Raw genomic sequence first — 22725 nt, 5'->3', positions numbered from 1 at the left:
CTTGATCTATAGATGATGATCATGTGTGATTATTCGATCTAATTAAAACAAATTTTACACAACTCTTTCTGTACCACCATGTATCGTACGGTACATATGATCATCACATTAATTGTTGAGTGCACCATAACAATGGAGTAACATTTAAGTTAGCCAACTGTCGGTCCAAAATACAAATCTCAATTTCATCTATATATAGGGTCCAATTCTGATATTACAGTTTCATCCTTCCATCAAGCTCTTATGGCGCCTAAGATTGTTGTTATTTTGGTGTTTTTGATATCCTTGTTTGAATCATCGTCAAATTACTATGCAGTGGGTGCATCGTATAATGTGGCTAGGTACGGTGCAAGAGGAGATGGGAGAACAGACTCAACCAAAGCATTTCTTAGGGCATGGTCATTGGCATGCTCGTCGACAGCTAGGGGCGGAGCCACCTTGTACGTTCCTCGAGGCAGTTTCTTGATAAAGCCGGTAGTGTTTAGTGGCCCATGCAGAAGCAGCAGAGTTGTGTTTCAGATGGATGCGGCGGCTAGTCTAGTTGCCCCAACTAATTATTGGGAACTTGGAAACACTGGAACTTGGATTTTGTTCATAAGGGTCACAGGGCTCCTTGTGTACGGAGGGACCGTTGATGCTAGGGCAAATTCATATTGGCAATGCAGGAGATCCGGCAAGAGTTGCACAGCAGGATCAAGGGTACGTACATATATCTAATCATGTATATATATTCAAATTAATATTTAAATACTTAATTAATTATATGGACGTTGCATGCATGCAGTCAGTGGCGTTGTATTGGTGTAATAATGCGGTGGTGCGCGGGTTAAGAATGATGAACAGCCAGATAATGCATATGGCAATCGACAACTGCAAGAATGTGGCAGTGAGAAACGTATATATAAGAGCCCCAAGTGGAAGCCCAAATACGGATGGCATCCACATAGAAGCTTCGACGGGGGTCACCATCACTGCCTCTTCTATTATGACTGGAGACGACTGCATATCAATCGGCGAAGGCGCCAAGAATTTGTGGATTGAACGCATTGCCTGTGGCCCTGGCCATGGAATAAGGTACACATGACAGTCACACGCCTACGTATCAATATATATTGTTATAATTCATACTCAGAAGCCCCCGGGCTTAGTCCCATATATTAAACTTTTTAGTAACAAGTGTCGAAATATGAGTGGCTGGGATAAAACAGAGGTTTATGGTCCAGCTTAGCAGATCAGTTTAGAGATTGTTAGTGTTTGTTAGTCTGTGTCTTGAGAGCTAAGCAAGGTGATTAGTTGTATATATATTGCTAGCTCTCACCCTGTTGTATATTAGTCAATTTATTCATACAATTACAAAGCAACTATTATCTTCCTTTTCTCTTTTTTCTACATTTTTCAAATATTTTAATGTAAATAAAATTTGTCATGAAACTATTCATGGGCTTTCACTTATAAAAAAAAAACCCCAAATGAATTTCGTCATCGATCCATGAGTACCGTCAATGTTTAAAATATGACGGTAACAAATTCCGTCTTATGTATTCACAGCATTGGGAGTCTTGGTGCATCTGCAAATGAAGATGGAGTTCAAAATGTGACGGTAACAAATTCGGTCTTCACTAAAACCCAAAACGGCGTGCGGATCAAAACATGGGCAAGAGCTAGCAATAGTTTTGTAACAAACATTTCTTTTCGGAACCTTATCATGAAAAACGTCGGCAACCCCATCATGATTGATCAAAAGTACTGCCCTAGTAATCAAGGCTGTCCTCGTCAGGTAACCAATCATATTTACTTCTGCTAGATTGTACTAATCAATGTTTTCCTAATTATTTGGTTAGTCGCCAAGGTTTCTTTTTTAATTAATTTGTACTCTACGTACGAATGTACAGAATTCTGGTGTGAAGATTAGTAGAGTTACGTACACGAATATAAGGGGAACATCTACGGCGCCAATAGCCATGAATTTCTTTTGCAGCCCTAGTAATCCCTGCTGGGGGCTGAAAGTACGAGACATAAGGCTTACTTATTTCAAGACAGCAGCCAAGTCTTACTGTGCCAATGCAGGTGGGAGCAGTAGCGGAGTGGTCATACCAAGGAGTTGTTTCTGAATTCTCAAATCATAAACACACAATAATTAATAATATTCATGACCTTTCTCTTTCCCTTGTCGATCTATATATGATTCCCAAAAACTACTGTTTAACTATTGTTTATTTTTATATTTCAATAAAAAAAGAGGTTTGTGTATATGTAGACTCCAAGACTCCAAGTCTTCAAGTCTTGCAAGTTGCATTTTGCATAATTAATATATAAATCGTTCATTTCCCTTTCCTCAATTCAGTTCAGTTATTCTTATAATATTATCCAGTATATCTTTCAGCATAAGTTACATACAATCGGCGGTTAAGCTACTAGTATTTAGTTATTATTCAACGTCCTTAACATGCACTTAATAAAACATGCATGAACTTGATGATGATAATGGAGTAGTGTAGATATATAAAAATAAAGTCGTGCATCGTAATTTTTCTTGGCTCCCCAACTTAATGCAACCGTTTCAAATGGTTGCTTACAACTCAAAGCTTCTTAACTTGTCCTTCAGAGATCAATTAATTAAAATGATCTTTATAACTTAGTTTGATTAATTTGAAGAATAAGTTTGCCTATCTCTACTTTTCGGATTACAAGATAGATAGCTATATTTGGACCTTTCTTTAGTTAGGAAAGAAAATCTACTGTATAAAGTTAGGAGTTCAACACTCCCCGTTATCAAATTGCAATACACACGGCTTAGAATGTTAATATTTGGACTGCATTTACTGATTAGACTTACGTCACTTACGACTATCTATCAAATACATGTAGATCCCACGTACACAATTAGAGTCTATTTCCGTTAGAGCTAGAGAATTTACAAGTAATCAATAAATTTGTTGAAATGGCATTATTCGGCTTAGAATGTCATATAGGAGACACTAATTAATTCCCGATAAGCAATGTTCTAAATGGGTCTATGTGCTAGTCGAGCGGCAGACAGAGAGTTAGCACCTAGGTGTTTAGGCCGAGCCGAGCCTAGTATTAACAGCTCTAAGATTCTCACAAGAACAAAGTAAACAAGCAAACGAAGAAGAAGAAATAAGAAGGAATCATGCTTCAATTTCTCTAAGATTCAATAGTTCATACATATTAAGTTCGTTAATATGAAGAGTCTAATGGTTATATATAGTAACCAATGACTTCCTACAATTACTAGGGTACCCCTTAACTACCTTATTCACTTACAATATTACCCTTTTAACCAACTCAATTCTTAACTACTTTTGTAACTAACCACACTCATATTTGCTTGCCAAGTGTCATTGGTTAATACTCCCCTCTCAAATGTGGCTGGAGCACTCCCAAGCGACGTTTGACAAAAGATTATCATGATCCAGAAGCACTTGTGCCTTGATTGTGATCCATTGAGTCTTCTGCTCTTGAACAAATCTGCATTGTACCTTGGTTTTGTTGTATTATTGACTTGATACCTTCCAGATTGAGATTGTGACAATGTTTGACAAAGATTGGACTGTGCAACCCCTTTGTAAACACATCTTCACTTGTTCTTCAATTGGTATATAATGGACTGTAAGATCACCTCCTTGCACTTTCTCTCAAACAAAGTGGAAATCTGTGTCCAAGTGTTTAATCTTGGAATGGAAGACTGGATTGGAACATAAGGCTAGGGCAGAAAGGTTATCACAATGAAGGCGAGGAGGCATTGATACAAACTGATTCACATCTCTTAGTAATGACTGGATCCAATATACATCAGCTGCACAATGAGCTAAAGCTTTGTATTCAGCTTATGTTGAACTTCTTGAAACAGTAGCTTGCTTCTTTGATTGCCAAGAGATTGGATTTGACCCAAGATACACAACAAACCTAGTAATTGATCTTCTATTATTAATATTAGCTGCCTAGTCTGAATCAGAATAAGCTGTAATACTGAACTCATCTGCCTTAGTATACTTCAACCCACATTGTATAGTTCCATGTAAATATCTCACAATTCTCTTCACTAAATGCATATGTAAATCTATTGGATGATTCATATATTGGCAAATGACATTGACCGCGTGAGCAATATCTAGGCGTGTGAATGTTAAATACTGAAGTGCACCCACAAGACTCCTAAAGTGAGTAGGATCATATAAAAAAGTACCTTCAGCAACAAGTAACTGAGAATAGGGCTTCGATGGGGTTGATGTAGGTTTGCAAGTTTCCATCCCTGCTTTCTTTAACAATTCTTTGACATATTTTGACTGTGTAATCAGTAAAGAACCATCCAAATCATATTGAATTTGCAAACCCAGAAAATATGTCAACCTGCCCATATCATTTAAATCAAATACTTCAGCAAGATCAGTGATAACAGATTGAATCTTTTGTGTGCATGAACCAGTGAGAATGATGTCATCTACATATAGAAGAAGTAGAATAACATCCCCATCATCAATATTCACAAACAAGCTGGAATCTGATAATGCAGTTTTGAAACCAAGTGCAGGTAAAAAATTTGTAAATTTCGAATTCCAGGCCCTTGGTGCCTGTTTGAGTCCATACAATGATTTAACTAACTTGCACACATGATTTGGATATGCAGAGTCCACAAATCCCTGTGGTTGCTTCATATAAACCTTATCCTCAAGCTCACCATGAAGAAAGGCATTATTTATATCCAATTGTCGTAAGTCCCAACTAAATTGAGCTGCCAAAGCAAGAATTATTCTCACTGTAGTGTGCCTAACCATTGGACTAAATGTCTCAGTGTAATCCACTCCCTCATTTTGACTAAACCCTTGTGCGACCAATCTTGCTTTATATCTGGATATTGTGCCATCTGAGTTCTTTTTTATTTTGTAAACCCATTTACTTCCAATTACCTCTCGATTTGATGGAATAGGTACTAATCGCCATGTCCCTTGAGCTTTTAAGGCATCAAACTCTTCCTACATAGCATTCTGCCACTGTTTTACTTTTGATGCAGCTGTGAAATGTTTTGGTTCTTCAACATCCCCAATATCAGCAAGAAAAGAGAATCCACAATAATCATTAGCTCCCTCCAAAGACTGTTCAAGTTGTAGTAAATATAACTTAGGCAAACATACAAGAAAGGAAGAATAATCTTGTCTTGTTACTGCATGATGAGAAGCTCCAGAAGATGAAGTGTCACTGAATAAGCTACTCCTTGAGGGCTGCATTGGAAATACTATATTCTCAGCATGATGTGGATTAGTCATAATGTGCTGAACTACATACTCCATTGACATAGAGACTGGAATAAGCACTGGGACTGCTTTTGAAGACATAACTTCATATTGCTCCACTGTTAGAGATCTTGATACTTTTGTAGAGGGAAACATGGTCTCATCAAAGATAATATGTCTTGAGACTATATACTTTCTAGTTTTTGGATTATAAAAAAATCGCCCCTTTGTATCCCATGGAATAACCTAAGAAAATACACATTTCAGATCTTCATTGCAGTTTATTACCATTGTATGGCCTCAACCAAGGGTACACTGCACAACCAAACACTTTCAAGGACTTTAGATCTGGGTGTTTTGAGTATAATTTGTAGTAAGGAGACTCCATTAAGAGAGACTTACATGGCATTATGTTTATAAGAAACACAGAATGTGCACATGCATAATACCAAAAGTCAATTGGTAAATTAGCAGTGACAAGTAAAGTGATTGATGTCTCTACTATATGCCTATGTTTCCTTTCATCAAACCATTCTGTTGTGGGGTATAAAGGCATGATATCATATGTTCCATTCCCTTAGTAGCAAGAAATGTCTTCAATGCGTGACTAGTATACTCTCCCCCTCCATCAAATTGCACCCATTTAATAGAAACTCTAAACTGATTAAGTATGAAATTATATAATCTAACAAACACATCAATGGTATCTAATTTGTTGCACAGTGGAAATATCCAAATGTATCTCGTGTATTCATTAACAAATGTTACATAATATTTATGTCCTTCTAAGGACTTTACAAGAGATGATCCCCAAATGTCTGTGTGAACCTTCTCAAAAGATAAAGTATACATCTCAGTCCTAGAAGGAAATGGAATTCTTGACATTTTACCCTTGATACAATGAGTACACATACTATGTTTATCATATACATCTACTGATATACCAAAATTTTTTAACATAACAACTATTACTTCATTTGTGGGATGACCCATTCTTTGATGCCAGAGATTTGACTTTACCATCTGTCCAAGAAAACCTAAGGAATTCTAAATTGCATATTGCTTTCCCTTTGAACTCTTGACAACAAGAATTTGAAACAGTTGCCTCGGCTTACTCTTTCCTTGATACAGAATTTCCCTTGTCTTCTTGTCCTGCACAAAAAACTCACTCTCATCACATATGAACCAGCTATGATTATCAGCACATAGTTGTTGTACAGATAATAAACTCCTTGAAATATTTGGAACATGCAGCACATTATTTAAAACAAGTTCACTAGAATTAGTTTTTAGAGTTGTAGAACCAATATTAGCAGTCGATAAACATGTGCCATTGCCAATAGTTATTGTTTCAGAACCTTCAAATGGTGTTACTTGAGAGTTGACATCAGCAGTAATATGATGAGAAGCTCCAGAATCAAGTATCTAAGCATCGTGAAGAATGAACTTTGTTGATTGTTAGGCAGCCATATCATTAAAAAATGGTGGTAGTTGTTGACCTTGATAGACATAATTGCCTCGGTGATAGCACTCCAAAGCAGAATAGCCTATTTTCCCACAGATTTGACACTCAACCACAAACCTGGGAGATGTTGTGGTTGTATTCCTTCTAAAACAATTCACTGCAGTATGACCCCTTTATTGCATATTTGACACTCAATTACCGCATTGGATTTAGTATCAGTATTCCAAAATCATGTATTAGAACCACTCTGTCTTGTACCATAAGACCCTCCAGAGTTGAAAGAATTTCCTTTATAGCCACCATTAGACCTAAAATTATTGTTACCCTTGTAAGTAGAACCATTATACGATTTATTCCCAAACAAAGGTCTTGGACCAGTATTATTGCCCATAAATCCAAATCCATAAGATGGTGGATAAAATGATGAGGTATCATGAGGAAATGGTTGTGGAAGTGGCTGTGGAAATGGTTGTGGAAATGGCTATGGATAGGGCTGATGAATAGGAATGAATGACTGTGCAACACCATTATAAGATGACTGAGTGATAATGCCTCCAGTAGTTGATGGGATATGATTGTGCCCTGCAGGATTAGATGTTGATCCAAAAGAAGCAGATGATCCAGCAACAGAAAAATTCAAACCATTGACATATAATGATGTCATGTTATGAGATAACATATTGATCTCACCCTCAATCTCTTTTTTAGCCCCTAGTAACTGTGCCATGAACTCTTTTAAAGTAATGGATGACTCTCTAGCCAATATTACTGTTTTGAGAACTGAATATTCTTTGGGAAGTCCAGCTAAACCAGCAATTATAATGTCATTATCAGAAACCACTTCACCAGCAACAGTTAATTGCTCTCTAATATTCTTCAACTTCAACAGATATTTATCATTAATATCAGTACCCTTTTGAATTGTATGTAATTCAATTTTAAGATGATTCACTCTTGACTTAGAAACAGATGCATATCTGTCCACAAGGTTACTCCATGCTTCAATTGTAGTTCTGCATCCCAACACATACTCCATAGTCTCATATGTTAGAGTTGCTAGTAACAAACTCAATAGAGCCATATTCGTAGATTCCCATTCAATGTATGCTTCTGTAATTTCAAATGTTACTCATGTTGCTTCATTAACCACATACTTTGGTGGACATGCTTTTGTCCCATTAAAGTATCCAAACAGCTTATATCCTTTAAGAACCTACTGAAATTGAAACGCCCATTTAGCAAAATTATCATCCCTCAAATTTATAGTTAACATTCCTAGTAAATTTTCAATCCTGAATGATGAAGAAGCCATTGTTGTAAACTCCAAAGATACTGAAATTTTGATTCCACAAGTCACCAAGAAAGACTGACACTTTCTTTGATAGTAAAACAAATCTGATAGAACAAGAGATTGATATTCATGTGCACTAATACCCTCAACTTAAACCAAGAATTCAACATTTTCTTTAATGCAGGAGATTGATACTCTTTTGACACTAAGAAAGACTGACACTTTCTTTGATAGTAAAACAAATATGATATAACAAGAGATTGATACTCTTGTGCACTTTGCAGAATATACACTTACTTAACCAAGAAGGAATGACACTTTCTTGGGATGAATATACATCATATCACCAAACTTCAAGATTACAACTATCACAAAAAAACCCTAGATTTTGCAGAAATCGAAAGCATCACAGAAATTGTACTACCCAGAACACAGTAAATCATCTCAGCAGTATTCTAGACATATGCATGAATTCAAAGAACAAAATCACCTGATTTGCACCATAAATTGAACCAAAACCAAATCTTTAAGCCTCTGCAATCGACAATTCATCAAGAAACCGATGAGCAAACTAGTTGACGATGACAATCGGCCTTGGAATTCATCAAACAAAAAGAAATTCTCACTGACGCAAATCAACAAATAGCTAGAATGCACAAACCTTTACTTTGTTGAAACACCATAATTCGAGCACCAAGAAACTCCACCAAGACCAACAAATCATCCACAAGAACCAAGAAACTACAAATCATGCGGCAGAAGAGCGAAAACAAAAAATTCTTGAGCAACTATAAACCATGTGGCTGAAGAACGAAAAAAAAATCACTAAGGATCAACCTCTGGCGATGATACCATATTAACAGCTCTAAGATTCTCACAAGAACAAAGTAAACAGGCAAACGAAGAAGAAGAAATAAGAAGGAATCGTGCTTCAATTTCTCTAAGATTCAACAGTTCATATAGATTAAATTCGTTAATATGAAGAGTCTAATGGTTATATATAGTAACCAATGACTTCCTACAATTACAAGGGTACCCCTTAACTACCTTATTCAATTACAATATTACCCTTTTAACCAACTCAATTCTTAACTACTTTTGTAACTAATCACACTCATATTTGCTTGCCAAGTGTCATTGGTTAATACCTAGGAATGTCTACTTGTCCTTTAGAATAAAACAAATGTATTGGGATACATAAATTGTACAATATGGAACATATTCAAAACATGGGGAACAAGCATATAATGAATGTTTCTCCAAGTATCCAACAAGTCTCTAACAAATTATTGAAAATAAAATGCAAAATGGAAGTTATCTTATTTTTGGTCTAATTGAGATACACAACCTAGGCGGGTCTAAACGGGCGCCAAGGCATCTTTAGATGCCTTTTCTTATTTTTTTGAACACCTATGAATTATTATAGGGATGGTGGTCAGTTGCCAAGTTAAAAATATGTTGTACATTAATTCACCCCTTTACTATTGAATATTTCGTTAGAGTTCATATATACATATACAAGTAGGGTAAATTGCCAAAATGGTCTCTGAAATTTGCATAACTCATCACTTCGGTCCCTGAGATTCCAAATCGATAAAAGTGGTCCCTGAGATTGTCCACCATCCATCATTTTGGTCATTCCGTTAAAAACTCCGTTAAGTGTCACGGAGCTCTTGGCCGGAAGTTTGGGCAATTTTCAAAACTTCGTAACTCAATCGTTTCTTAACCAAATTCGACCCATAATATATCAAAATGAACATAGGAAAGTGTAGAATAAGATTATACCTATTTTGAAGCCTAATGGTTGCCGAAGATGGCAGGAAAATAGCCTCAAAGTTGACTGGTCCGAGCGAAAACTGGAAAACTCACCGGAAACTTGGTAAACTTTAAACGTTCATAACTTCTTCAATACTCAACTAAATCAAGTGATTCAAAAATTAAAATCATACTTCTCGATGAGACAAAGAGAATGGTACCTTTTTCAACGCTAGATTACCGTGGTTTGGCCGGAAAACAGCTCAAAAGTGGCTAACTTGATACCAAGACAGCCACTTTCGAGCCGTTTTCTGGCCAAACCATGGCAAGTTAGCTTCTAAAAAGGTACCATTCTCTTTGTCTCGTCGAGAAGTATGATTTTTGTTTTTGAATCACTTGATTTCATTGAGTATTGAAGAAGTTATGAACATTTAAAGTTTACCCAGTTTTCTGCGAGTTTTCAAGTTTTCACTCGGACCAGTCAACTTTGAGGCTATTTTCCGGCCATCTCCGGCAACCATTGGGCTTCAAAATAGGTATAATCTTATTCTACACTTTCCTATCTTCATTTTGATATATTATGGGTCGAATTTGGTTAAGAAACTATTGAGTTACGAAGTTTTGAAAATTGCCTAAACTTCCGGCCAGGAGCGCTGGGACATTTAACGGAGTTTTTAATGGAAGGACCACAATGATGGATGGTGGACAATCTCAGGGACCACTTTTATCGATTTGGAATCTCAGGGACCAAAGTGATGAGTTATGCAAATCTCAGGGACCATTTTGACGATTTAGCCTATACAAGTATGAATCCACCCTTCATGAAGCAATGCAACTTCGTACTTGTGAAGAAGTTTATATGAAAACAATTTATGTGATTAAACCCAAAAGCATTATAAGTTTGAGTAAAGTCAAAATGGGGTGCAAAAGAAGAATGATGACGATGATAAACATGTATAATTTACTATTTAATTACTAGTGGCTAAGTATGTGTGATGAGCAAGAGCATATGGCCCATGTTATATATGTTTGGCTGCCAAAGATTAGTAATGTGATAGAGGTGAGAAATGTCTGTCCTCGACCTCTAGCTAGTACAATTCACACAGTACGTACGTAGTGTTAGCTTAATTAAGTTGTCAATTAATTCAGTTAATCATGATTTTAGTAGAAGGGGAATTAATAATATTGACCTGTGTTTAAGGCCATTTGATCGGCGACTTCTCCGCCAGCCACTGCTCCGGGTTTCTTCCATGTGTCACGTGGCAAAACTGAGATGGATATATGAACTCATGTTATACAAAACCAATATATACGTATAAGATGAGGGATATATCTCATTCCTTACGTACGCAAGTGCCTTGCCAGATGGGAAAGCCCTAATAAACTAGGAAAGATCACTTCAATCATATATCATCACATGCATGCTAATAATGCCATTTGCCCGCCGCCTAATAATCTCTCTTTTCTCTCTTTCTACTGCGCGTATATATAAGTATAAGCTATCACATGCATTATGCATATATGTCTCATGTATCCGTACATATCACTACCTAACACATGTATCTAACCCTAAACCCTAATGCCAACGATCGATCGGCGACGTGCAAATACAATAATACTTTTTGATTTGTTAATTTTATCATATAATTAAGCTGCACCTGCACTCCACCATTTTATAATTACCTACGCTGACTTTCTCTAATATACACATACATATCATCTATGATATGAATATGTACTAGTGCCTATCACGGAATAATAAGCAACTATAAATACCTCCAAAGTACTGCTTCTTTTTCAGCATCCAAATCCAATCCAATTACTTATACCAATTAATTCCATCGAAATCATATATATTTTATATCCAACCCCACATCTGAAGTACTTATATCATCACAAAAATGGCTTATACATCAAGCTTCTGTGGCAACATTCATAATTATTATGTAGCAGCAGTAATGCTGTTTTTCACGATCAGCATATTGTTCTTGCAGTCTTCCAATGCAGCGGCAGTTAGCTACAATGTGATGAAGTTTGGTGCACGAGCAGATGGGAAGACGGACTCGACCCAAGCATTCGTCAAGGCATGGGCATCGGCGTGCAGCTCCGGGCAGGGCAATGCTGTCATGTACATCCCCAAAGGAAGGTTCTTGTTGAAGGCTGTGGTGTTTAGAGGTCCATGCAAGACCAGACAAGTAACAGTTCGAATAGACGGAACCCTTGTGGCCCCCACGGACTATAGGGCTTTGGGAAACTCAGGCTACTGGATTTTATTCATTGAGGTCACCGGACTTAGGGTCCTCGGTGGTTCCCTCGACGCCAGGGGGGTTGCATTTTGGGCTTGCAGGAAATCCGGCAAGAGTTGCCCTGTTGGAGCTAGGGTAAGTACGCATAAATATGCACTTTTAATGATAATTACACCATACTAATATAATATATATAATTAACATAATACTAATAAAATAATAATAATATACGTATGTGCAGTCTATAACGTTCAATTGGGCAAACAACGTTCTGGTAAGTGGTTTAACATCGATCAACAGTCAGGCAACCCACCTTGTAGTCAACAGCTGCAACAATGTGGTCGTTCGAAACGTGAAGATCATCGCTCCGAGTGAAAGCCCAAACACAGATGGCATTCATGTGCAGAGCTCTACCGGAGTCACCATCACGGGCAGCATCTTGCAAACCGGAGACGATTGCATATCAATCGGTCCTGGCACCAGAAACCTCTATATGAGCAACATCAAGTGTGGTCCAGGCCATGGCGTAAGGTACAGTCGATCAGTCTTATTTATTTCCAAGTTGGGTTTATTAAGGGCTGGTTTGGTATTGTTGTGCTTTGAAAAAAAACTGCTTCTGATGTGCTGTGAGAATCAGCGGCTGTGAAATAAAGTTGTAGAGTGTTTGGTAAAATTTTTTGTAAAAATGCTTTTGAAAAAAAAAAAAGCAGTATTATAGTATTTGGTAAACTTTTATGTAAAACAGATGTGAAAAAAAACCGGTTTTTCAAAGCTGAGTTTTGCAGCTTCTTGTTTTTGGCTTTTGTTCACCCAAAACTGTGAAAAAGGCTGAAGCTGAATGTTTACTAAACACGAAAAAAACTCTCAGCTTTTTTTTATACCAGCTTTTTTCAGAATCACCTCAGTACCAAACCAGGCCTAAGTAACACAAACTTGGGATGGGTTTAATTAGCATGTGATATTCTAATGGACTCCGATGTAGAAAAGATTAACTTAATAACCAACCTAAACACTGATTCAAAAATATAGCTTAATTACGAATTAAGGTAGTGCCTCTCATGATCTGTGAATTTGATCTGATGACTATATATAATGCAGCATTGGAAGTCTAGGCAAGGATCTCAAGGAAGATGGTGTCCAAAATGTAACCCTAACGAATGCAGTGTTCAGTGGATCAGACAATGGAGTACGAATAAAGTCATGGGCCAGGCCTAGCACTGGCTTCGTTAAGAACATTCTCTTCCAAAACATCATCATGAGGAACGTTAAAAACCCCGTCATCATTGACCAGGATTATTGCCCCAATAACCAAGGCTGTCCTTCTATGGTAAAGTTAATATCCTATATTATATTCCCTTAATTACATATCTATTAAATTAAATTAAATCCAAATGGCCCTTTGCCGCAACGGCAGAAACTTTGTAAGGGCTTATAAGAGTTGAGTTACTTCTCATATATCAATTGATTTTACGATGGAACCTCAATTTTGTTTATATAATATATAATATGGGTAGCTTATTAGTTTTTCTGTTGTTGTAGAGTTCGGGTGTGAAGATTAGTCAAGTGACATACAGAAACATACAAGGGACGTCGGGAACGGCAGAGGCAGTAACATTTGAATGCAGCCCTAGCACTCCATGTACAGGGATTAGATTGCAAGACATCAAGCTTACATATCTGAATAAGGCTACCACGTCATCGTGCAAGAACATTAGTGGAACCAGCACTGGACTGCTTATGCCAGATTCTTGTATATAGATAATTGATCTATATATTATTAAGGTAATTATGTACGTGTATCGTATGTGATTTGACAATATCGAGCAGGTTGTATGATTGTATCAAGATTAATTACCACTGATCAATGGTGATGGATTTGCACACCACACCACATGGATGCAGTTATTTGTAGAGCTTCCATGGTTGAGTGTTGCTTGGAGTATATCAATCCTATTGAAAGTGGATATATCTCTACGTACGTATCGATTTTCTGAAATATTGTAATGAGTTTTTATTTTCCCATCACAAAGAAGAAATTAAGAGGGTATAGTCAAATTAGGATTTGATAGAATTTTAATAGATTTTAAAATAGGTGTAGTCAATTAGGATTCTTAAAGACTATCAAAGATTTTGAAATTATGGTGTTGTCAAATTAGGAGTTAAAAGGATTTTAAAGAATACATCCAAATCCAGGGATAATCGATTAGGATTTTAAAAAAATCCACAAATGTCTAGGTGTAGTTAGAATGCCACATATTTGCTAGGATTTTAATGGGCAAGGGATTTTGATAGATTTAAGGATGGGTAGCATAAATACCAAATGCCATAAAAAACCCAACTCTCCCCCTCTGATTTATTTTCACGCCATACCAAATAGAAGATGAACAGTTCGTAAGAATATGCCAAAATCTATATAGATTTTTTTTTTTTTTTGAACAAAAAAATTATATAGAATTTTAGAGTCTATTAAAATCTTTTTAATTCTGTCACTTAATTTTTTTTTTATCAAAATCTTCTAAAATTCAAATTTATTACAAATTGCATCCGTATTTGATGATGCAGTTAAATAAATTGCAAACAGGAAATTTTCTGAAGTATAATATGAACTTATAAAACAGTTTCAATTTGTATATGAACTAAATTTTTTAAACAGTTTGTTATACCGATTTTAAGCAATTTGTCATAAATTAAAAAATATATATATGTTCATCTAACGTCCTTCACTGCAAATTATTCAATTTAAAACTGACACTAAGGCATCAATTAATGAACACATGCAAAATATGGATCCAATATCGCTGGTCAACTGATTTTCAACATAAAATAAACATGGATTGATCACTGGTCAATCGCAATTTAATTAGAATAAAAGAGAAATCAGCAGTACAGTCATCAGATTGAAATCGAATGAAGGTGTTGATCTCAAACATGCACTTTAAGTAATTAGATGATAACTACGGAATCAGCACGTACGGTCAAAACTTAATTAACTTTGATTGTTTGGGAGATGATCTGCTGCTGCTTACAATTTGCACACACGTTTTTAGGGTATTTGGGGATTTTTTTTGGATATTATTTTTAATCGTCAATTTTTATTTAGAAGTATAAAAATTAAAAGTTTAACGATTACAATCCTTGAAATATTTAACTATTCTTTTACACCAGTACTCCGAAACAGTCAAAGAATTTTGTTTGTGTTATTTGACTGACCGACTCTATTCTGGTAAGAGTATCATCATCATGTCTCGCACACGAATGTCCGTACCCCTATTTGACCGGAAAGCAGAGAAAGAAATAAAAAATGGAGAACCGCCGCGCGCAGTCTCGGATCTTGATACTCAGTCAAAAGAGGCTGCATGCCTAACTAATTGTATAATTACATATGCCAATGGCTATGTTATTTTCCTTCAACAAACATTAGGCACATGTCAACTTCATAGTTTGCACACAGAGTCACTCACACATGCCTTTTTTAAACTTAGCAGTAAAAGATAAAATACATATGTGAAATGAAACAAACGTAGATTAATCTACAAACGGTTAAAAGTTTAATGTTTTTCATTAGGTTAAATCAAATTTAATTTCATATATAGTAATCTACAGTTAAAATTTTGGAAGACTCCTAAAAGTTTAGGTTTGGAGAGAAAGAGGGGTTCCTCCTTAGTCTCAGATTTGTAATATACAATATAGTAATGCAAGAGAAACTAAAATTTTAAATTAAATTTACAAAATTTAGTTTGAAAATTTAATGTTCCTAACATTATCCTATTATATATTACTAATCTGAGATTACAGATCAGCCCATGTTTCTCTCCAAATTGTTATACTATGCATTTGTCTAATTATTATTATCCTATACAATATCCAAATTGTTTTTTTATTTGCCTACGTAATTGTGAGACCTACGTCATTGACCTTTATCAAGTGCCAAGCCAAGTGGTGTGCATAGAATTCAGATATTTTCTAGATTTTGCAATTCTAAATCCACGGATCAAGAAATTTGAACTGTTGAAAAGAGGAAGAGAGAACTTTAATTCATGTAAGTTGAGCTAGTGAGACCATCTTCAATCCTGACCTAAAACCTAAAAATATTTAGCCCAGAAAATTTAGGTTTTAGCCCAGAAACAGCTTTTCTACTCCAACCCTTTTGGCCTAAAATTTTAGCCTCAGATTATCAAAAAATGAATTAAGGCTATTTTTTTTTAAATTAACTTTTTAAAAAAAAATTATGTAGACTATCCTAAATTAATTTTATGAATATTTTAACCTAAAAATATTTAAATTCCGATAAATTTTGAAAAATCACTAAATCAATACATGAAAATCATGATAAACCACATAAACTTAAAAAAAAAATTATTCTAGCCGTTGGAAAAAATATTTAAATTTTAAGATTATTCTAGCCATTGGATTTAAATTTGGACCGTTAGATCTTTTTTTTTTACCGTTAGATCTTTTCTAGATTTTGCAATTCTAAATCGACGATCAAGAAATTTGAACTGTTGAAAAGAGGAAGAGAGATCCGAACTTTGATTCATGTAAGTTGAGCCCGTGAGAGCTGTAGGATTGATGAATGATTCAATGCAGCTGGCAGTCATTTTCCATTCATCAAATTCCTTCCGACTTTATATATTTTCAAACTTGGGATTGAAAATTCAAATGGATTCTTATTCACATGCTACATAGTGCTATACAACATTACCCTCAATTCTCTTAAGCCATTTTAGTTGTTGTAAACAAAATAATTAATTGTTTTTGTAAACAACTAAATAATTAATTTTCTATTGACTTCTTTTTACCGAGCATCTTCAATAAATATGTCAATTTTTTTTTATTTAAATGCTTAATTGATGGTTGATGTGTTATTTTGAGGAATGCTATCAAATTTATTTGTATTCCAACTAGTATGTTAATTATTATTTTACTACCATATAACGCCCGTTTCAAAATAAAATAAACAGTAAAATCATTTTTAAAGCTTTATATTCAGGTGGATTATGGGACGTACCAATTAAAAAATAAATAAAATGCAAATTAAGGTAGTGTTGAAATTGACGCTAGAAGCCTTGTTGCCATTCCAGGTCAACTAAAAGATTGTTCGATTGGAGTAATATTTGCTGTCAAAAGTGATTAGTTAACATTTCACTTAAGATTTGACATCTTTTTTTGATATGATCTAAATTCTGCAATTTGCATATTGTTTGGGGTGTGCTCATTGTTCCTAAACACTAAACCCAACCCAACCTAAATGTTTGGGCTAAAAGCCAAAAGTCAAACTCAAGCCAAATTCCGTAAAAAAATTAGCCCAGGATTCAGCGTAGGCCCCACCGGTGCACCTAAAACCGGGCGTTTGTGCGCCAAACACCCCCACCCACTCACCAGACGCGCTATCAAACCGACTAGGCCCCACCCACGTGGGCATGCCGGCCACGTTCCCTAGGCGCACCAACGGCTCTATTGATTCGACGGATGGAATCAACAGGCCGTTGGTTGATCCAATAGCCTAGATTCAAACTTATTTTTTATATTTTTTATATCAACGGCTGAGATCGAATATAATCAAATCTAACGATAAAAAAAAATCTAACGGCCCAAATTTAAATCTAACAGCTAAAATAATTAAAAAAAATATTTAACTCAAAATTCACCCAAAAACTCTATAAATACCTATATTTGTTCAAACATTCACACCAAACTCACTTTTTTCTTACAATTCTTCCAATTTTTCTTTCTACCATTTCTTCCCATTTCCAAAATTTTCAAGATGGCAAGAGAGCATATTAAAGGTCGTAATTGGACCTATGAGGAAGGTTGCTTTATGCTTTGCATGGGTTTCTATTAGCGAAGATGGTGCAGTTGGCACGAATCAAAATAAAAAGGTTCTGTGGGATAAAATCATTGAAAAGTTTCATGAAAATTGCAACGGCGGCAAGAGGGAAGGTGGTGGTCTTTACGATCGATGGAAGACTATCAACAAAGCATGCACTTTATGGAAGGGAAGTTTGGAGAAAGCCGTGGTTGAAATGGCTAGTGGAATGAGTGCCGCATAAATTGTGAGTTTTTTTGTTGATATTTTATTTGTCATGTACATAATATTATTTTGCAACTAATTATTTTTATGTATTTTTTGCATAAGGTGACAAAGCAATGGCAATTTACATGACAAGAGTAACACCAAAAAATCAACCTTTTAAGTTGCATCATGCTTGGGACGTCCTCAAGGATTGTCCGAGGTAGGCAACCGATGCAGACCAATAATGGGGAAGATTATTTCAATGTGAAGCTGCACCGACAAATGATGGAGATGAAGGTGTTAATGAAGGTGTCGATGAAATGACCCCAACTTCTTCTATTGCAACTTCTTCTATTGCAAGGCCCCTGGGAAGAGATAAACAAAAGGAAGCAAAGAGAAAAGGGAAGTCCCAAGAGCCAATGAGTGGACACATTGCTACCGGATTTGCAAGATTGTCCGAAAGCCATAACTCTCGGCAAGAAGAAGTGGCCCGAATGCGTTTGGCCATGAAGGAAGAAGGGGATAGGGAGCAAGAAAGGTTCAAAATTAATTTCATGATTGAGGATCTCAACAAATACACTCCAGAGAGGAAGAAGTTCCTACGTGGTAAGCAAAATGAAATTTTGCAAAAGTATGCTACAAGGAGTATATTTCAAGATGATGAATGACCTCAAGGCTATATCCCAAGTCCACCATCAAGTCCACCACCAAGCCAAGATGGTGGATATCATTATTAAGTTTATGTAGTTTATGAATTATTGATTGTATTAAGTTTATGTGGTTTATGTGGTTTATGAATTGTCGTTTGTATTAAGTTTATGTACTTTATTAATTGTCGTGTGTATTAAATTTATGATTTATTACTTATTGTTTCTATTAATCTAGATGTCTTCAATAATTATTGTACTTATTATTGCACACTTGGATGTATAATAGATGCCTTCAATAATTCAAACGACATTCAATAATTTTGACAACGTATTAGACAAAAGACTTCGCACAAGAAAACACTTCAATTTATTACTAGAAAATACCAACATAGTACACTTAAAATTATTACATAAAATAACTTAGCACACTTAAAATTAACAAAAGAACACATTAATACACCAACCTCATCAACGTTCACCTTCTCGGCGCCATATATGCTCAACCAAATTCTTGCGAAGTGTGTCATGACCTTGAGGAGCTTGAATTATATTTAAACGTATCATATACTCACTCAATGTAACCATATCCTGTCAGGTCCAATATGTGGTTGCAGTGAGATATTCAACATCTCTTGCCATAACTCTTGCATATGTTGGTTGGTCATCATTCACATCTTCATCTGAATCTTCTTCAATTTCGATGTACTCATTTTCCACAATCATGTTGTGCAAAATTATGCATGTCATCATATTGAATGGAGGTCTTCGGTATGCCACAATCGTGCAGCCCTTCTAATAATGGCTCATCGAGCTTGTAGGATCCCGAACGTTCTCTCCACATCCTTCTTGTAAGACTCTTGCCTTTGCAAAAATAATTTCTTCTACGCACTATCGGGATGAGAATAACTTTTGACAAAGGTAGACCAACTAGGATAAACACCATCAGTTAGGTAGTAACCTAGCTCATATCTATTACCATTTACCTTGTATCGAAAGTCTGGTGCCCATCCATTGACAACATCATTGAACAAAGGAGAAGACCAAAGAACGTTGATATCGTTGTTTGATCCAAGAGCGCTGAAGAAAGCATGCCAAATCCATGTGTCGTAAGACGCCACAACCTCGAGCACTATGGTTGGCTTGTTATGATGGCCCTTGAATTGGCCAGCCCAAGCAGTAGGATAATTTTTCCACTTCCAACGTATATAATCAAGACTTCCTATCATGCCAGGGAAGCTTCTTTTGTCTGCCTTGCGTAGAAGCCTCTTTAAATTTTCACGATTTGGCTTACGGAGGTATGTGGCTTCAATTGCCTTACAGAAGCGCTTCAGGTTCTCAATAGCAGTAGTCTCTGCAAGTTGGCAATACTTGTCAGTTGAGTCTACAGATGACCCATTAGCTAACATCCGAAATGCAGATGTGAGCTTTTGATGAGGTGATAAACTTTGTCAGCCTATGACATCTATCTTCCTTGCAAGGTAGTGGTCATGATTGACTCAAGATGCTTTCAAAAAACTTTCTCTTCATTTGAAACCGCCTTCGAACATCTTGAGCAGGATGTCTCGGAGATTCGATGAAATAATCTTTCATCATTCGGTCATAACACTCTTCTCTATCACACTGCACAAATGAATGCCCCGTGACAGAACCACGATAACTAAATTCGGCATGGTGCTCATATTGCATAAGTGAGTTTGCAAATTTGGCTTCTGCGTTGATCATTTCTGCATCCGCATTGTCAAGGCTTGCTTGGTATTGTGCCATTTGCATTGCCCTGCTACGCCTTCTTCTATCACCCATTGATGAGATATTGAGGATTTTTAGGAAACAAAAACACTTTAAAAGTTGAAAGATTGGTGAATATGTTGTGTGATGGTTTGATATTCAACATGTGTTTATATAGAGGATGATTGGATGTTTCAGTTTCATGTGTGTAGGTTTGTGTTTCATGTGTTTTGTATGTATTTTGGTATGTATTTTGTGTGTGTCACGTGTTTCACATGTGTTTTGTGTGTGCTTCATATTTATCATGTGTTTTGTGTATGATGCGTTTCACATGTGTTCTGTGTGTCTTGTATGTTTCATGTATTTTGTGTTCATACATCTTTATCATGATTTTAATATTCTTCCATAGGGTTTCATGAGTTTCATGTATCGATTTAGTGATTTTTCAATATTTATCGGAATTTAAATAGTTTTATATTAAAATGTTCATAAAATTAATTTACGATAGTCTACATAAATTTTTTTAAAGTTAATTTAAGAAAAAAAATTAGCCTAAGTTCATTCTTTACTAATCTTGAACTAAAATTTTAGGTCAGAATGGTTGGAATAGAAAAACTATGTCTGAACTAAAAATTTTAGATTTTAGCTCAATGATTAGATATGGCCTTACCATATTGTTGCCCGAGGGTGTCCACCAGGAGTGTCTCCACACTCCACATGCCATGCATCTTCTTCAATTTTTCTTTTTCAATATATTTATATTTGTTGCTATCACCACTTATTCGTTGTTTATTAAGAACTCCTTATGTTTAAGGATACTGATTGATCAACATATACAACACATATACGTATGTATATATATTACTTCCCTTTGCCTCTACATTTTTTTATATTAAATAATATATTTGTTAGATTAGATGTTAAATTAGGAAGCCGACGGAATTTGAACCCACTATAATGCAAAGGCAACACTCTTCTTCACAAGAAAATTTTCATTATGGCAGAAACACGAAAGGTACACCACTGTGGTAGATAACCACTTATCCTCTATATTAATTATTAATTCTTTGTAAATATATATCAAAGTTGGGAATGATTCTTTTCCTCCGCAATTATGGGGATGCACATGTATCATGTATCCTTCTTTATTTCTTCTTCTCAATACAACTCTTCCAAGACAAAAACAAAAAATTCTATATTATCTCTAATCTATATAAGAAAGCAAGAAGCTCAGTGAACAGATAAAGCAGAGCGATGAACAGTGAAATTTGGTGCCCCCAGATGCCGACAAAAAATTTGGCGTCGCCCCTTCGACAAAAAGAATTGAACTAAACTGCCCTTCGGTCAAAAAATTCAAAAGCTGCCTAAAATAATATATCAAATTATGCAAGGGTAAATTGATAATTTGATAATTATAAAATAAAATATAAATATAAATAAGAAAAGAGAAAAGAATAAAAAAATGAAAAATAAGAAAGAAAAGAATAAACAAATGACAAAGTTGATGATGCCCACGTGATGGGGAAGAAAAATCATAAATATTGTGTTCAAAACATTTTAAGAGGCGCGTAGCACCGGTGATAAAAAAAGAAAATAACGAAATAAAAAAATGTTGAATCAATTCACAAATATAAATACATTTAAAATGTGTAAGTCACGCATAGCACGATGTGATTAAAAAATACCTTTTGCACACCGTTGTTTATTAAATATTATTTCTCAATTTTTAAATACTTAAGAGGTGTGTAGTGCCAATTACAAAAAAATCTCTCACACGCGCATAATAATGTGATACAATTAGTTGTCAAATGATTTTTTTTTAACAAACAATGTTATCTACACTAAGGGAAATGGAGGGTGGGCTTAGCCTCACAATGGACTAATAATAATGTGATTCAATCAATTGTTTATTAAATATTATTTTCTCTATTCATAATGTAAATTCTATAAAAATCTATTTTATTATGTGAAATCAGCTACATTAATTGATTTATGAGGGGTTTCTTCTACCATGATTCATTTATTTCAAATATTTGACTTTTCTTTTGTCAATTTACGCATACAAATATATTTAAAACGTGTAAGTCGCGTGTAACATACCATATTTCAAAAAATATCTTCTACACCCATGTGAGCGAAGGCTAGTTATTAGTTATTATGTATTTGTCTGATTATTTATCCCACTAGACTGGAGATATTTGATTTGGAAAAGAATAAAACCCCTTTAAATATCAAATACTGATCCTTTGATATATGTCCATTATTGTGGACGGATATTCTTATGCGTATGTGTATGGCATGAATGAAGCCAAGTACATATATACATCT

General features: G+C 35.4%; 3 protein-coding genes across 3 annotated transcripts; 2 read left to right on the top strand and 1 right to left on the bottom strand.

Moving 5' to 3' along the window:
• Positions 1–243: 243 nt before the first annotated feature.
• LOC103456330 (polygalacturonase) lies at positions 244–2258 on the top strand. Its single transcript, XM_008396037.4, has 4 exons — positions 244–699; positions 785–1074; positions 1549–1777; positions 1893–2258. Exons 1-4 carry the CDS (start codon positions 244–246, stop codon positions 2109–2111), a joined length of 1194 nt encoding a protein of 397 aa, XP_008394259.3. The 3' UTR covers positions 2112–2258.
• A 9368-nt stretch (positions 2259–11626) lies between these two features.
• Positions 11627–13973, top strand: LOC103456331 (polygalacturonase). Its single transcript, XM_008396038.4, has 4 exons — positions 11627–12144; positions 12251–12540; positions 13108–13336; positions 13549–13973. Exons 1-4 carry the CDS (start codon positions 11665–11667, stop codon positions 13765–13767), a joined length of 1218 nt encoding a protein of 405 aa, XP_008394260.1. The 5' UTR covers positions 11627–11664; the 3' UTR covers positions 13768–13973.
• Positions 13974–19553: 5580 nt separating this feature from the next.
• Positions 19554–20472, bottom strand: LOC103400299 (uncharacterized). Its single transcript, XM_008338951.3, has 2 exons — positions 20169–20472; positions 19554–20053 (listed from the first exon to the last, which is right to left on the bottom strand). The coding sequence occupies exons 1-2, from the start codon at positions 20470–20472 to the stop codon at positions 19554–19556; spliced, it is 804 nt and encodes a 267-aa protein (XP_008337173.3).
• Positions 20473–22725: the final 2253 nt, after the last annotated feature.

Source organism: Malus domestica, chromosome 15 (assembly GCF_042453785.1).
Source record: "Malus domestica chromosome 15, GDT2T_hap1".
In the NCBI taxonomy this organism is placed as follows: domain Eukaryota; kingdom Viridiplantae; phylum Streptophyta; class Magnoliopsida; order Rosales; family Rosaceae; genus Malus; species Malus domestica.
This window is presented reverse-complemented; position numbering and strand designations above follow the sequence as displayed.